The sequence below is a fragment of the Martes martes genome (genome assembly GCF_963455335.1).
Source record: "Martes martes genome assembly, chromosome: 10".
NCBI lineage: Eukaryota > Metazoa > Chordata > Mammalia > Carnivora > Mustelidae > Martes > Martes martes.
The window spans coordinates 100,113,643-100,130,706 of record NC_137898.1 but is presented as its reverse complement, the minus strand read 5'-3'; the positions used below and the strand labels follow the sequence as shown (position 1 = coordinate 100,130,706).

The window sequence follows — 17,064 nt, the reverse complement described above, 5'->3', positions numbered from 1 at the left end:
ACCTCTGAGAAGAAAGCTTGTCACAGGACTGGAAAGGAGAGTGGGGAGACAGGGGTGGGTGGGTGCGGGGGCGTGTGGAGAGCCAGGCTGGACCATATCCCTAGGGAGTGGGCTTTAAAGAGAAGCTTCAGCCAGTGAGCAGTCCTGGCAAGAAGCTGATGTCAACAAAGCCAAAATTTCCATTCTCACTGGGAGGGTGGAAATTTCCAAACACTCCTATTAGAAAGGACCAGGTCCTGCAGTGGGCTTGGGAGCGCTCCACTTCCTGCCAGGAACCCTGTTCTCGGGGTGTTCTGACGTGAGCCGGAGCTGCCCGTGTGGCTGACAGAAGGAGAGAGGAAGTTTTGCTGCTCCCCCATCTTGAGCTCCTGCCTGTGAGACAGTGAGGGCGGCGGCCTCGGGAGGCCCAAGAGTCTGCTCTAAAAGCTATTCTCAGAGCAGGTGCCTTGAGGGAGTCTTCCCTGACTCAGAACAAAGCAGAGGTTTGAAAGTTAGACGGTTACCTTGTGGGAAGAGATGAATCCACTTGACCAAAACCAGGCCATTCAGCAGAGGCAGCCAGCTCTCACCGGCCCAGAGGTACACGGCGCAAAATATTGGGACTCCTCAACCACTCCCACCAAAAAAGAAGGAAAAAAACCCATATAATGTATGTTTTTTAAAAATGTTTTGAGATAGAATTCACACACCATAAAAATTACCATCTGAAACGTGCGATGCCTGGATTTTAGTGTCTTCACAATTTTGCATAACCATCACCATAACCCAATTCCAGAATGTTTTCATGACCCCCAGAAAGAAACCCCACACCCCTGTTAGGAGTTCGCTGCCCATTCGCCTCTTCCCTCAAACCATTAGCAGCTTTATGGTTGACTTGCTTTTCCTTCCTTCCAGATCTTGGTACCGATGGAATCATCCCACCTACCTCCACTGAGACCAAAAAGTTTCTGGGAATCCACCTGGCCCTGTATGCCCCCCTGGAAGGAAGGGAATCATGGCCTCTCTGAATGGACAGATTACTGTCAGAAGAGTGGAAGAGAATCCCCACTGCCATCCCGAGCTCTTGGTTCTTCAGGTGTGAGGGCCTCCAGAGATCCAAACTGTGACTAAACCATGTGCTGGCTCCCAGTGCTCTTGAAACACATCCCCCCTCTCCCCGAGGTGTTCCCCGTTTTCACCTTCTTTCCCCGTGCTCCAACCCTGTAGCTCTAAACACTTCCCATGGCTTCCCTGTGGCAGTCGTCTTTCCGAGAAAGGACACCTTGCTGTTATTTTCCAACTCATCCGTGGGCTTCTGGGGACAGCGGTTTGACTGGTGTGCCAAACAACCAGAGGGAGAGATTATGGCTTGACTCCGAACTTGGCCACAATCGCTGAACCGATCTGTAAATTCTGTGAAAAGATTGGAATCTGATGTCTCCACCAAATCCTGGATGCTTTCTGTTGAGCAAACCTTTCCGACCGAATCTTCATTTCACCCCGTGTTTTCTGTAGCCCCGACCCCTTTTCTGGAACCGAATCCACTCATGATGGCCTTCTCCGGAGCCACCCTCAGTCCCCTGGGCGCATTTCTCTGCCCACAGGTGCTCTTATGTGTGCTACACCTGCTCCAGAGCTCAGGAGTGTTATTCCTTCTCTCCTTCCTTGTCCTTACCTGGTCCTCTCTCCCTTCCCCCGGCTGCAGGAGGAGGAACACAAAAGCAAACATGTACCGATTATGTTGGCAGATTCCCTGTATATAGCCCCTTCCTGGGTTTGCAGCTACCTTCTCTCCTTCACGTGGAATTTTCCAGCAAAATGTTTAACTCAGGTGTGAATTTTGAAGATATCTCTGTAATATTTTATCTCCTTTTTAAAAAAAAGAGAAAGAAAGCAAAAAAAAAAAATGCCAAAGTGTGAAATACTGTGCTAGCTTCCACAAGAAGAGTTCCCCCATGGGCTGGGAATGTTTGTTGACTTCTTGGGAACATTATCTCTAGTCTCCTTCTTTGTGGGCCAGTGTGTAGAGAAGCAACATGAAGCCGTTCCAGTAATGGTAACCTTTTTTTTAGGAAAAAAAGAAAAGAAAAGAAAAGAAAAAAGACTGTATATCCAAGAAAATGTTGAGATTTTAAGGAATCTCTCTGTTCCTAAATAAATTTGTATAGTTATGATATAAATGATTCCACTATTGATAAGAAAAGGTTTAGATCATTGTTCTGTGTCTTTTGTTGAGGGGAGGGATAGGAGTGCATATAGTGCATATAGATGGGGAGAGCTCCTGGCTGGCTCAGTCAGTAGAGCATGCAACTCTTGATCTCAGGGTTGCCAGTTCGAGCCCCACCCTGGGTGCAGAGATTACTTAAAAAAGTGGGAAGGGGGAAAATGTTTCAGGTTGGTGTATTAAGTCTGTTACTCCCCGAACTGATATGCTAAAGATGACATACATACATTAATATAGGGCTTCGAAGAGTTCAGAGTTCTTACTCTTTTTGACAGAATTATCTTGAGGGCAGAGTAGCAGGAAACTGGTTGAAAGGGGGAAGATTTTTAAGTGGGAGGATGTTAAATGTTTAAGGCCAAGTCATTCAGACTTTAGAGCTGGAGGCAGAAGCTGAAAAGCTCATATTGCAGATATCCTGAAGGTCAATTATTAAATATTCACAATGGGAAGCAACAGGTATGTAAAGGAAAGCATAATCCAATAATCAAATATATTTGGCTTTTGAATGCACTGTGACTTTTGCTGAGGGGCTGAGGGACAAGGAAGCTCTCCCGGTGGTTTTTCTTAGGTTAATAAAAATTTAAATAGCTACCATTCCTGAAGGAAACACTGACCTGTGGGAAAGGGAGGCCCTTCAAAAATGTCATGGCTCATGGGGAAACACTGAAATTGGGATGAAACATTGGTTGTGAACAATATCTAAGTGCAAAATCTCTATGTAAATAATTAAGACTTAACTGTTTCCGGTGTTTGGGTCTTATAATCAGACGAATATTTCATGTCACGAAGCTGGAGAAGAAAGCCTACTTGTAGTGGTTGCTGTCTCGAGAAAAGATCCAGTTGGAAGGGACTAGGTATGCGGCAAAGAGACAACAAGAGGAGCATTTGGGACTCATTTAAATCTATAAAGGGACAGCTCTATGCCCCAGGATCCCATGGGTAGTTACGCTGTCCATAATGCTGGTTTTCTCTCTCTCTCTTTCTTTCTTTCTTTCTTTCTTCATCGCTGGATGGGTACAAACCACGTGCCGATTTTCATTCATTTCATCTTTTAAAAAAGTTTATTTTTTTAGAGCAGTTTTAGATCTACACCAAAATTGAGAGGAAGGTACGGCGATTTCCCATACATCCCTGCCCCTTCACGTACATAGCCTTCCCCATCATCGATATCACTCACCAGAAAGTACTTTTTTTTTTTTTAAAACCAAGGAAGAATCTACATTGACATACAGTGATCATTCAAAGCTCACAGTTCATCTTAGAGCTCACTCCTGGCGTTGCATGTACTGCAGGTTTGGACAAAAACATAATGACCTATACCCATCCTTGTAATACACAGGGTATTTTCACTGCCCTAATCCTCTGTGCTCTACCTGCTCGCTTCTCTCCCCCCTATAGCCTGCAACCATGGATCTCTTTACTGTCTCTAATAGCTTTGCATTTTCCAGAATGTCCTATAGTTGGAATCATAGTACATAACCTTTCCAGATTGGCTTCTTTCACTTAGCAATGTGCATTGAAAATTTCTCCATGTCTTCATGGCTTCATAGCTCATTTCTTTTTAGCACTGAAAAAATAATATTCTATCGTCTGGATACACCACAGTGTATGTATCCATTCCTCTACTGAAGGACATCTTCGTTGCTTCCAAGTTTGGGCAATTATGACGAAAGCTGCCATAAACATCTCTGTGTGGGGTTTTGATGTGGACAGAAGTTTTTAATTCCTTTGGGTAAATACCGAGGACCGTGATTGCCGGATCATATGGTAAGAGTATATTTTGTCTTGTAAGAAGCTTCCAAACTGTCTTCCAACAGAATGTGGCTGCACCATTTTGCACCCCCACCAAACAGTGTATGGAGTTCCCCTTGCTCCACATCTTTGCCAGCAGCTGGTGTCGCCAAGGGTTCTGGATCTTGGTCATTCTAATAGGTGTGTAGTAGTAGCCCAGCTGTTTTCATCTGCATTTTCCTGATGACATGATGTGGAACATCTTTTCATGTGCTTCTTTGCCATCCGTATGTCTTCTTTGCTGAGGTGTCTTTTCAGGTCACTGGCCCATGTTTTAATCAGGTTATTTTCCTGTGTTAAGAAAATGTTAAGAGTACTCTATTTTGGATAAGAGTCCATTATCAGATGTGTCTTTTGCAAATATTTTCTTCCAGTCCATGGCTTGCCCTCTAATTCTCTTGAATTTATCTTTTGCAAAGCAGACGTTTTTAATTTTAATGAAGTCCAGCTTACCCACTATTTTTGTCACAGGTTGTGTCTTTGTTGTTGTTTCTAAAAAGGCATCACCATACCCAGGATCATCTAGGTGTTCTCTTCCTGAAATGTTACAGTCTTGCATTTTACATTCAGGTCTATGATCCATTTGGAGTTCATCTTTGTGAAGGGTGTAAGGTCCGTGTCTCGATGTGCTTTGTTTTTTGGTTTTTGGGGGGGCGGTGTTGCATGTGGATGTTTGGTTGTTCCAGCAGCATGTGTGGAAGACAGCTTCTTCTCTCCATTGTATTTCCTTAGCTCCTTTGTCAAAGATCAGTTGAGTCTGTGTATGAGGGTTGATTTCTGGGCTATTCGGCCATGGTTTCTATGAAAGAAGTGCAGAATCGTAACCTCACTGCTCAGCCTCCAGTAGCTGCCATTATCCACTGTCTTGGACAACTGTTTAACAGAGTCAAACCTGGGAGCGGGCCCTGATTTACTTTTCACATAAGCATGATTCTATAAAATTCCAGCGAAGTTTAACCAAAGCTTGGTTAGCTTCCTCAGCAGCTAATTAGGCACAAGAGAATCCTTGGGCAAAATCCAGTCACTTTCCAGGCAAAAAGAAAAAGAAGAATTGCTCCGCTACTTTTCAAAATTTGCATACTTCAATTTTTAGTTGACTCAAGACTGGTGGGCCCAGCTGTGGGTTCCCAACACTAAGGAATTTTGGTGAAACTCAAGAGAATGATCTTAGCTCCAGGACTCAAGTTAAGAATCCTGCTCTGAGTCCCTGGGTTTCAGGCTCAGTGCCCCTCCTCCCCGTGCACTCTGCATGCACCTGCTATCCTTATGTACTGTGTTTGCTGATTCCCCTGCTTCACCTTCTAGACTGTGGGAAGCTCCTTAAAGTTGAGGTTCTTTTTCTCTTTATCTCCATGATTAACACTGTGCCTAGTACTGGGGAACCTGGGTGGCTCAGTTAGTTAAGTGTCTGCCTTTGACTCAGGTCATGTTCTCAGGGTCTTGGGATCCAGCCCTGTGTCAGGCTCCCAGTTCCGTGGGGAGTCTTCTTCTCCCTCTTCCTCTGTCCCTCTGCCTGTTTGTGCCAATTAATAAATAAAATCTTAAAAAAAAAAAAGCCCCAGTGCTGTGCCTAGTACATAATAGGCAATTAGGATTTTTGACAATTAAATTCTCTCTTTTTTTTTTAACCTTTGAATGACTTTTAGTGCCCTTCGCCGAGGCTAGGAGCTGTGAATACCTAATAATACAGTACACATCTATAGGGGATTCTAGTCAAGGGCAGGCAGCATATCTTGGTGGTTGAGAGCATGCGCTCCAGAGCCATATTGCCTGGGTTCATACTCCAATCTGCCTCCTACTAATCATGTCACCTTGAGCAAGTTCCTTGACTGCTCTGTGCCTTAGTTTCTCACCTATAAAATGGGGATAGCCATAGTAACCTTCTCATAGACCTGTGAGAATTAAATGTTAATAATGTATATAAAGTGCTTGGAACAATGCCTGGTACAATAAGTGTTGACTGTTATTATTGTGATTATGATCACAATTATTGTCATTATTATTCCAATAAATTGGTGGAGAGTTTCCTGTTCCCTGCTCTCCCTTATAGCCCAGAACTTCTTGGGGGGGGGGTTGCCACTGTTGAGAAATATCTGATTTGGTAGAACAAGGGTTATGGCCAAACATATATAAATTAGTAAATTTAATCCAAGGTAATGAAGCTTGCATGAGGATAGAATAAAGGCTCAATAAAGGCTCCAACAGAAGAACTGGCATTTATCCCCCAGACTTTAGACCCCTGAAGCCTTTTAGTACTCCTTTCTTCCCTAGAAAATGGTGGCAGCAAGAAAATAGTTCCAAATCCAGATACTAGAAGAAGAAAAATACTACAACAATTATAAGCAAGTGGGGAAAGTTGATATTTGCATACTTTCCATTCAGTGAAATGGATCCTTCCCTGTTCTGGTTCTCCAGGCTCTCATTACTTCTCATCTGGTCTGTTCCAACCCACTTGAAGCAGGTTGTCTTCTCCAGTTCCCCTTACAGGGACTTCAGCTGGGTGCATAGCAGTGATTCTCAACTTTGGTTACCCATCGGAATTCTGAGATTCTGTGTTTCTAAGAAACTCTCAGGAGCTGCAGATTTTGCTGGACTACTGACCACACTCTGAGTAACAAGGGCTTGGAGAACATGGTAACATTATATCCCCTTGCCCAATAACATCATAGGCTTCCTGTTACCCACATCATAAGATGCCTCAGCCTGGCATCTCAGGCTGGCATCAGAGTCACTTAAGGTCCTCTGACAGCAGTGGTTCTTCAATGTGACTAGTATCTGAATGAACCTGTGGGTTACGTTTTAAAAGATATGTATTCCTGGCCCCCACATTAAGCCTGCTAAATTATACTCTTCAAGATACAGCCTACGAGGGCATTTGGAAGACACATCCTAAATGGTGTAGATCAACAAGGTTTAGGAGCCCCAGTCAGTTCCAATACACTTTTCCAGGCTCATTTCCCATTCATCCAACCATCGAACATCCATCACATCTGCCTCCTACCAGGTATTAGAAAAAACAAAGATGAAAACAGTTTGATCCTTACTCATGAGAGATTGGCAAGATAAATGTCGAAACTAGATTATTAACTACTCCCCAGCCATGGTGTAAATGCTCACATCCCTACCTAACGACTTCTCTTTTTAAGACTGTCTGGGCCCCTCAGCATCCCATTGTCACCCGTCCCAATAAACCAATCCAGATACCTTCTTTACCCCATGTGAGCCTCCATACTTGTTTGGTCATTTCTTCCAGCTGGCTTTCTTTGGTACTAAAATAGAGCTCAAAGAGGAGAAAGGAATTACCGGAAGTGTCACCAACCACAATAATTAACATTTTTTTAAAGATTTTATTTATTTATTTGACAGAGATGACAAGTAGGCAGAGAGGCAGGCGGCGGGGGGTGGGGGGTGGGGGAGACGGCTCCCCGCTGAGCAGAGAGCCCGATGTGGGGCTCGATCCCAGGACCCTGAGCCGAAGGCAGGGGCTTTAACCGACTGAGCCACCCAGGCGCCCCCACAATAATTAACATTTATATAATGACTTCCTTGGGCCCGCCATTGTTCTAAGCAGTTTACATTGGTAAAGCGTGTAAAATTCTCACAACATCCTTGTAAGATGGCTATTACTACTATCCCCGTTCTGGGTTTAAGAAACCCGAGGCACAGAGACGTTAAGCAACTTGCCCAAAGACACAGTCAGTAACCAAGCCGGGTTTATTTTTAAGTCTTATATTCTACCGCCAAGTTGGTGACAGGACTGTCAGGAAAAGGACTAATTTCTTTTCTTTTTTTTTTTTTTAATAAATTTACTTATTTATTTGACAGAGAGAGATAGATCACAAGTACGCAGAGAGGCAGGCAGAGAGAGAGAGGGGGAAGCAGGCTCCCCGCTGAGCAGAGAGCCCCATGTGGGGCTCGATCCCAGGGCCCTGAGATCATGACCTGTGCCGAAGGCAGAGGCTTAATCCACTGAGCCACCCAGGTGCCCCGAAAGGGACTAATTTCTAATTGCTAGGCCTAAGCCCTTTCTGGCAAATCAGTGATTGATGTGCTGGTTTCGCAACTGAGACTCAAGCGTGAGGGCAGCGATGCGGTCTTCTATCTCCCACAGTGCCTAGTAGGGGTGCGAGCCCTCAGTTACTGGACGGGCGGCCCCAAACTACGGGGACGGGGGACTGGACGGATAATTATTCAAACAAACAAACAAACACGCAAACAAGGGAGGCAGCCTGCGGGTCTCACGTGACCACTAGGTCACAGCCCGCTATCTCCCCCCACCCCAGCCCGGAGCGCTGGAGGAGGACCCTCCGGCTCCCTTTAGGGACCTCCCCCGTCCAGCTCGGGTTCTGCGCTCCGTCCTCCCAGCCACAAGGTGCCCCCAGACCCCCGGCTCCTCTTCCGCCGCCGTCAGAGCATCGTTCTCTCTCCCTCTCTCCGCCGCTTCCTGCTCCGGGGATCCGCGCTCTGAGCTCTGGGGCCGAGGCGCCCGAGGCTTCCCGGGGCGCTCGGCCAGGTAACAGCGCGGCGCTATCCCCCGCACTCCGGCCGCTGGGCCGGGTTCGGGACGAGGACGGCCCGGTCCGCCCGGCCCACTGGCGGGGAAGGAGGCGGGCAGCTGGCTCCGCCTGGTCGCCGAGGAGGGGCCGGGGTGGGGGTGGGGCTCTTCCTGCCCGGGGGCGCGGGAGGCCTTGCCACGGGGGGCTCGGGCGGGCGGGAGGCCGGAGGTCCGCACAGCGCCGTGGCCCGCGGGCGGTGGGCGAGTCGGAGGGAGCGGCGCTCGCGGTGCCCGCGGGGCGCCCGGGTTGCAGCTCGCCCCAGCCACGCCTGCTCCGCGGCCGGGAGCTGGGTGGGCCCGCCCAGCGCTCCTCCTCCCGAATCTGGCCCTGGAACGGGAGGAGCGAGGACGGGAGCCTTGGAATTCTGAGCCGGATCGGCCACCCCAATACCCTTCCGTTCTTTTACCCAAAAGTGGGGGAAAAAAAGAGAAGACAAGAAAAAGAAAGAAAGGAAAAAAAAAAGCGGAAATCCAGAGATGGAGTGACTTTCCCAAGGTCACAGACTTGTATCTGCCCCTTACAAATGTCTATTCTTTTATTTAAATGTTTGTAAATAGACTACTGTTTCCTCTGTTCTGCCAGGGAATTAGGATTCAGGGAAGAGGGCTCTAAAAATACTAATCAGCAGATCCAAATGAGCTGATCCGTATTACTGGCCGGTGACCCTGGCATTTACAAGGAAGTAAGCGAGAACGGTTCTTTTCACTCTGGGTACTTTGTATTTCTGGCCCTTGCTCTGGAAAATTGGCCTAGATGTTTTACAAAATTTATCTCAGAACTCCTTGTCAGAACTGGGCCGGATTAGAATTTTCAATCCTCTTTTCTTCTCTCTTTCGTTTTCCTCTTTTTTTTTTTTTTTTTTTTTTTAATGGAGGCTCAAGAGGTTTGCCCACACTTTTATCGTACTTAGGGGCACAGACAGAATTGGAACTCAGGACTATTATTGATAACGTGCTGTTTTCTTGAATAGAAAGCTGATTTCAGATGAACGCTGTACAGAACTTGACCTTGGTAAAGCCCTCTGGATAGCATTCTGGGGAGTGGTTTGTGTATTGAAGTGTGTTGGTCCAGGGATACTATTTCACATGTCAGAATAGGGTTAAGCAATAAGGGTAGCCATGCAGAAAATTCCTGCTGAGATGAGACAGATATCTGAAATGTTTTTCACTTTTTTATTTGTACTTTCAATAGAGGAGCTAACGAATATTAATAACCACATCTTGGTTACTTTAAGATTTTAGACCTGGATGGCTAAATTGACTCAGTTACAGTCGTTCTTGGCTTGGTATACTTGTCATTAGTAAAAATTTCAGAGTGTAGCTTTCTGCTTTGTTTGGTGTTTAACTGAATAACTGCCTTAAGGATATTTTTTATATCTCAACAAAAATTTCCCACTTAAACACCTTCTGCTTCTGCCTTGGTCAGTCTTTGAGTTGGGTTTCAGAACTGAACAGAACCAGGATTTTTTTTTTCCCCTTCCGAAATACCTAGACTCTGTTTAGTTCCCTATTCAGGTTTACCTCAAGTTTCGATTTTAATTGGTAAACCTGTGACCCATCCAAACTTCAGCTGAGTCAGTATCAGCTTCAAACCACACGAAACCGCTATGCGTCATACGACCTCTCGCAGAAACCACAGGTGGCGGTACTGTTTTTTCTTCGCGAGAGTGTCTTATTGGGATTTTTGAAGCATGAACACATTATCTAGTATGTGTATTGTATTACTCGTGTTCATCGTCCAAGGTCAGTCATCACTGGCAGGTTATTGTTGACATTTACTCATCTTAAGGATACGATTTGTTATTATCAGGCAGTCTACCAACTCAGAATGCAGTTCCTGGTTTTCGTTTTAGAGGTTTTATCAGTTATCTCTAAGGAACATGGAATCAGAATCACAACCATGCTTTAATGGACAATTCTTGGCTACATCGATAAGGAAGGAGTATTTCAGTGAAGGCAGTGTTTTTTACTATCCTAGAGTAGGAATGAAGATGATACGCAAATTGACCCAATGCTGTTTTCTTAGGGTGCATCCTTTGTTTTTTCTGGTTTTGGTCTTTTCATCATAGGATGGCATTAGCTCTGTGTCCGCAGGTGCTGTGCAGCCTGGGGGGCTGGCTCTCACTCTACATCTCTTTCTGCCGCCTGAATAAGCACCGAAGCTTTGAGTGGAGCTGCCGACTGGTGACTTTCACCCATGGGATCCTCTCCATAGGCCTCTCAGCTTATATTGGCTTCATTGATGGCCCCTGGCCTTTTACCCACCCAGGTAGGTGGGAGACGTTAGAGGATTTTTCCCTAAGGGGTTTATAATGTGGGGGGTAGTCTTGGAAGGATGGGACATTTTCACAGAATTTGTACAATATTGGAGAATATTGAAGAATAATTACCTTTATGATTTGTATTGGGAGTCTTTTTTTTTTTCTAAAGAAGATTTTATTTATTTATTTGACAGACAGAGATCACAAGTAGGCAGAGAGGCAGGCAGAGAGAGAGGGGGAAGCAGGCTCCCTGCTGAGCAGAGAGCCCGATGTGGGGCTCGATCCCAGGACCCTGAGATCATGACCTGAACTGAAGGCAGAGGCTTAACCCACTGAGCCACTCAGGTGCCCCTTTGTTTATCCTCCTTAACTGTGATGTACTAATTTGTTATGCATATCCTATCATTTAATTGGTGTCTCATTATTTATAGCACCTATATTGATTTTTAAACTGCTAGATGTACAAGTATTACCTCCTTAGAATAAAAAAGGTTGTATCCCCTTGAATTAGTTTTCTGGGGCTGCCGTCACAAAATGCCGCAGACTGGGAAGCATAAATAACAGAAACGTATTTTTTCACAATTCTGCAGGCTCGAAGTCCAAGATCAAGTTGTTGGCTGGTTTGGTTTCTTCTGAGGCTTCTCTCTTTTGCTTGCAGGTGGCTCCCTTCTTGCCATGTCCTCACAGGGTCTCCCCTTTTCATGTGTCTGTGTCCTGCTCTCCTCCTTTTATAAGGACACCAGCCATATTGGATAAGGGCCCATCCTAACAACCTCATTTTAATTTACCTCTTTAAAGGCCTTCTTTCCAAATACAGTCACATTGTGATGAGTTGGGCGTTAGGGCTTCAACATAAGAATCTGGGGGGTACAGTTTAGGCCAGAAGTCCCCTAGGATATGACTTTTTTTTTTTAATTCCTTAGATTCCTCTTTTTTATTTCCTTAAATTCCTATACTGAGCTTCTGAGGTTTTCCCAAAACTATTCCAACTGGTGTGAAAGTTGCTATTAAGCTGTATGTCTTATATGAAGGTTTTAAAGAGATTTGAACATGTCATGTCCTTGGACTCAATTTTCTTGGGCTAGGAATACACTAACTTCTGGGGTTCTTTCCAAGGTCCACTTTCAAGAAGGGTAGGGCCACCAGTGTCTCGACAATCTAACCCATGAAGCTAAGAAATTAATCTGGCATCCAGAGGAGAATAACTAAAAGAGTCTGGAAACAGACCTTTAAAATTGGTTACATAAATAAATAAACAAATAAATAAATGAAAAAAAAAAAGAAAAACTGTAGGGTTTTTTTTGTTTGTTTGTTTTGTTTTGTTTTGTTTTGTTTTTAATTTATTTGACAGATCACAAGTAGGCATAGAGGCAGGCAGAGAGAGAAGGGAGGAAGCAGGCTCCCTGCTGAGCAGAGAGCCCGATGCGGGGCTCGATCCCAGGACGCTGGGATCACGACCTGAGCCGAAGGCAGCGGCTTTAACCCACTTAGCCACCCAGGCGCCCCAAAAACTGTAGGGTTTTAACTGAAAAGACAAAACAGCTCAATTTTATGCTGCTCCGTAGAGAGGACACTGAGATCATGCCCACTGCTCAGATCACTCATTGAGATCCGATTCAACAGAACAGCATTTCCCGGGCCTATGACATTATTGGGTTTGATAAAGACCAAAGTTTTAGTTTTTAGTCTTTTGTGGTTGTCACTCAAATGCATGTGCCTACCTGGTTCAGGAGAGCTCGGGAAACATTCATTGGACCCTGGTGCAAGGCATCAGGGTCCAGCCATTCAGTTTGCTTTTGTCTCGGTTTATTTCAGGCTCACCCAATACTCCTCTCCAAGTGCACGTTCTGTGTCTCACCTTGGGCTACTTCATCTTCGACTTGGGCTGGTGCATCTACTTCCAGTCCGAGGGGCCCCTGATGCTGGCTCACCACACACTCAGTATCCTGGGCATCATCATGGCCCTGGTGCTCGGGGAGTCAGGCACAGAGGTCAACGCGGTCCTCTTTGGAAGTGAGATCACCAACCCCTTGCTGCAGATGCGCTGGTTTCTCCGAGAAACAGGCCACTACCACAGTTTCACTGGAGATGTGGTGGACTTCCTCTTCGTGGCCCTGTTTACCGGAGTGAGGATTGGTGTAGGAGCTCGCCTCCTTTTCTGCGAACTAGTCTCCCCCAAGCCCAAGTGGTTTGTGAAGGTTGGGGGAGTAGCGATGTACGCCGTGTCTTGGTGTTTCATGTTCAGCATCTGGCGTTTTGCGTGGAGGAAAAGCATCAAGAAATACCATGCCTGGAGAACCAGGCGGGGTGAGGAGCGACAGCGGAAGCAGAACGGCCATCTCAAAACGCACTAGCCATGACTTTGTCCAGACGGTGGGTCAGGGTTAGTCGGCCGCGGGACCCAGGTTGGAGATACGGCTGTTAAAGAACCATGCTTCCAGTGAAGTTAGGTTTCAAAAAAGGGCTAAACCTTATCAGTCAGTTTGGTCAATCTTCGAATGGAGCCCATACCAGTATTAAAACATCAACTTCCACTGTAGCGCGGTTGTAGAAAAGCGAAACTACGTGGTGGTAGTTGTGAGTATGTCACTGTGAGGTGAGCAATGCTGCATTCTTTTTAGTTCCTGGTGTCCCTGGGTCCTCTTGTCTCTGGGATGCCTGATGGCTAGACAGCTCAGGAGGGAATTTGAGAATTCCTTCGAGAATTGACTCCTTGAGCAAACTCTTATTCCTGCTTTCCATATAGCAATTTTTTTTTAAAGATTTTATTTATTTATTTGACAGAGACACAGCGAGAGAGGGAACACAAGCAGGGCGAGTGGGAGAGGGAGAAGCAGGCTTCCCACTGAGCAGGGAGCCCGATGTGGGACTCGACCCCAGGACCCCGGGATCATGAACTGAGCTGAAGGCAGACGCTTAATGCCTGAGCCACCCAGGCGCCCCTCCAGCTAGCAATTTTAAATGCAGTCACCCCATTTACTATAAAGGGAGGGACTTTCAGGAAGAAAATGCCTGACATTCTGAGCATCAGATCAGGGAACTGGATATGCTTACACAAAGGGAAAGAGTGGAGAGAAGGATGGGGTGAAACTGGCCGTGGTGGTGGGTCACTTCTTGAGGACCCCCTATACCAACTGTTGAGGGTCCCCAAGACACCCCCAGGTTTAGTGCTTTGCTTGGAGGATTCCCATGACTCAGAATGTAGTCAAGCTCCTAGCTGTGATTAATTACAGTGAAAGGGTACAAAGAGAGCAGCAAAGGGAAAAGGTGCCTAGGGCGGAGTCCAAGGGAAACCAGGCCCAAGCTTCCAGAGCCCTCTCCAAAAGTGGGATCACTCAGGATGTGCTTAATTGCTCTAACAACAGTTTGCGGCCATATGTGTAAAATATCCGCAAGGAAGCTCATTAGATGGTCAGTGCCCAAGTGTTTTATTGGGGGCTGGTCATGTAGGCAGCCATTGCCTGGCATGGAGCAAAATTCCTGACTCTCAGCAGGAAGGTGGGTGTTAAGCATGCACCATATTGTTTGCACAAACAATTTAGGCACAGTGGACCATTCTCAGCGGTTGGTGGAGGGGGGGCTCCCGAAATCAGAGTTCCCAGATGCCAGCCAAGGGCCAGCCTTGCAGGTGGGCCCTCCCAAGGACAAGAGTTCAGGTCTGCCCTGTTAACTCTTTCCTGCACAAAAACCAGAGAGCTAGGGCTTTGGATGAGAGATGAGTGAGATGTGGACAGATTTACCAAGTCCTGTTGTACGAGTTCTGCCCTACCAGGAAAACCATGCCAATTCTCAGGGCTTTTGTGCATTAATCTCCCAGGCATGAGAGGCTGTGAGTGAATTCCATAGGGATTTACCATGTGGATTCCACGGTGCTTGAGATGGCAGTTCAAGTTTCAGCTCTGCTCTACATACTGCAGACCAGAACCAAAGTCAAGTGTGCTGGCCGCAGGGTGATGAGGCTAATTTTTTAAAATTTCATATACATTCCCTTTAGCCCTCTAAACTACCTTTTCTTTTCTTTTTTTAAGATTATTTATCTATTTATTTGACAGAGAGAGAGGCAGAGGTGAGGGGGACAGGCTCCCTGCTGAGCAGAGAGCCCGATGTGGGGCTGGATCCCAGGACCCCAGGATCATCACCTGAGCTGAAGGCAGAAGCTTAACCCACTGAGCCACCCAGGTGCCCCTTAACTACCTTTTCTCTGAAAAAGGTACCCCTCTCTGTGGATAAAATATGACAAGGGCGGTCTTGGAAGGGAACAAAATATTTCTTGGTCCTGTAGTCTCTACTCTCACCCAGGGAAACCGAGAAATGTAAGCTTAGAACGAGAGGTTAGGAATCCATACTTTCTGGGTTCTTCTAACTAATTTGGCTATTCGCTTGCCAGATCGATTGGGCAGGTCGCTGGTATACTCTTTGTCTCAGTTTATACCCCATTGTGAATGAATGAAATACCCCGTTGTGTATTTCACAGCAACACTGTGGCATTTTATTAAGGCGTGTCTTCAATGTAGGACTTTTATGGGGGAAAAATTAAGTATTATTTATTTATTTATTTATTATTATTTATTTGATTAATGTATTATGTTATTTAGACCACTGGGGATTGATAGGCTCAGTTACTGAGCAAATGTGTGGGGCCACTGAAGGCTAAGCCCAGGTCAGTAGAAAGTCTCCACCCATCCTATGGTCACTGGTAATACTAACCTAATGAGTGGTCTTGAAAATGGATGTCAGTGACCAGACATGGTGGAGCACTGGAACCGCATAAAGTCATCATTGCTCTGGCAAAGGCAGCTTCCAAGGCATGTTAACAGTGGGTCTTTTAAAAGGACTGTCATCTGGTTAACGAGGTTTGCTGCACATGGAAATAATCTGACAGTAGCGTCTCCGTCTCTTTTCTTCTGTGATCAGGATCTCCAGAAGGCTGGTGAGCTTCTTTCCAACAAAACTGTGGTCAAAGTTGGATGCTAGGGAATGCTGATTTTAGCAAAAGCCTAGTAAAAAAGAGCGGCTTGGCGCAGGAGCTTAAAAAAAGAAAAAGCTGGCTCTTGAATTTTGGCACAGTGCAACCTGTTCCATACCAGACAAATGAATAGGCTTAATCTGGTACCAATTTTTTTTTTTTCTTTTTACTCCTCAGAAGTGAAGGGATTGCAGATCTTGCTGTTTTAGGGGTACTCTCATGGGAATGTACGTAGGTGTCTTTTGGAATTTGAATAACCTAAATAATAAGAGAAGAAAAATTGTTCATTTCAGCTTTTCTTGATGTTTTAACTAATAAATATGAAGGAGCCTCCCTGAGAGAAAAATGGGACATGAAGGTGAGCCAGCAGTTAAGATGCCGGGTTTCTACGTCACAGGTAAATGAAGGGCTAATTAACATGTGATATGGTCCAACAAAATGAAGTATTTTACTCATTTGCCTTTGGATTACTATGTAATAATTCCTAACACTGCTCAAGAAAGATTTATATTTCAATGAGATTTGTACTAAATTTTATAAAAATAAACTTTTTATCAACCCAAGTCTGCCTTTACATCTTTATTGTGGTTTTGCCAAGAAGTAAAATGAAAAGAATTCTTCTGGCTTGTAGAAATGTTGACCCATATTTATACTTATCTGTGAAATACCTCTTACCTGCTCTTACCACCAACCATTCCTAATAACTGTTTACTTTTGGGGGCAACAATCTACATACAGGGAAAAAATTGCCAGAGAGAGGAAGAACTAAATTTCTTTATTTTGCCACCTGTTTGGGTAGTTGCCTTGAATTATTTATTACATTTCTCTCTCCCAGGGGCAGAGGGAGAGAGAGAGAATCTCAGGTGGATTCCCTGCTGAGCAGAGAGCCTGGCAACTTGTCGGCTCAGTCCCACAACCCTGAGGTCATGACCTGAGCCAAAACCAAGAGTTGGATGCTCAGGCACCACTGAGCATTGCCTTGAAAATGATGATGTTGAATAGGCTTCATGAAGACAAGGTCCTCAGCTCTCTTCAGAACTGTGTTTAGAATGCCTAGAACAGTGTTAGACATACAGTAGGTGCTCAGTAAATGTTGAAAGAACGGATGAAGATGTGGTTTAGAATAACCACCCTGCCCCCCCCCCTTTGAGAGGGGGTAACCTCAAAGCATGCACCATGGATTGTGTCACCAGTGTCATTTTTTTTTAGGTTAAGCGACTAATGATTGTGGGCACTGTGTTCTCCCTAGATTGGTGTGACTCTCCTGAAGGCATTCTTTACATATAGC

General features: G+C 45.5%; 2 protein-coding genes across 3 annotated transcripts in view; both read left to right on the top strand.

The window, feature by feature from the left end:
• The window catches only part of POU2F3 (POU class 2 homeobox 3), a 76,793-nt gene extending 74,618 nt beyond the window's left edge, over window positions 1–2,175 (top strand). Inside the window, exon 13 of the mRNA XM_080816451.1 lies at window positions 895–2,175. Coding sequence (XP_080672577.1) covers window positions 895–934 — 40 coding nt within the window. The 3' untranslated portion in view covers window positions 935–2,175. The remainder of the gene's footprint in view (window positions 1–894) is intronic.
• An 8,320-nt stretch (window positions 2,176–10,495) lies between these two features.
• TLCD5 (TLC domain containing 5) lies at window positions 10,496–13,164 on the top strand (the record flags this gene model as incomplete). Of its 2 annotated transcripts, XM_080816936.1 has the most annotated exons (3): window positions 10,496–10,818; window positions 12,626–12,698; window positions 13,056–13,164. In XM_080816936.1, exons 1-3 carry the CDS (start codon window positions 10,620–10,622, stop codon window positions 13,162–13,164), a joined length of 381 nt encoding a protein of 126 aa, XP_080673062.1. In that variant the 5' UTR covers window positions 10,496–10,619. The 2 variants fall into 2 exon arrangements, with proteins under 2 accessions (XP_080673062.1, XP_080673061.1); XM_080816935.1 differs by having other exon boundaries at window positions 12,626–13,164.
• Window positions 13,165–17,064: the final 3,900 nt, after the last annotated feature.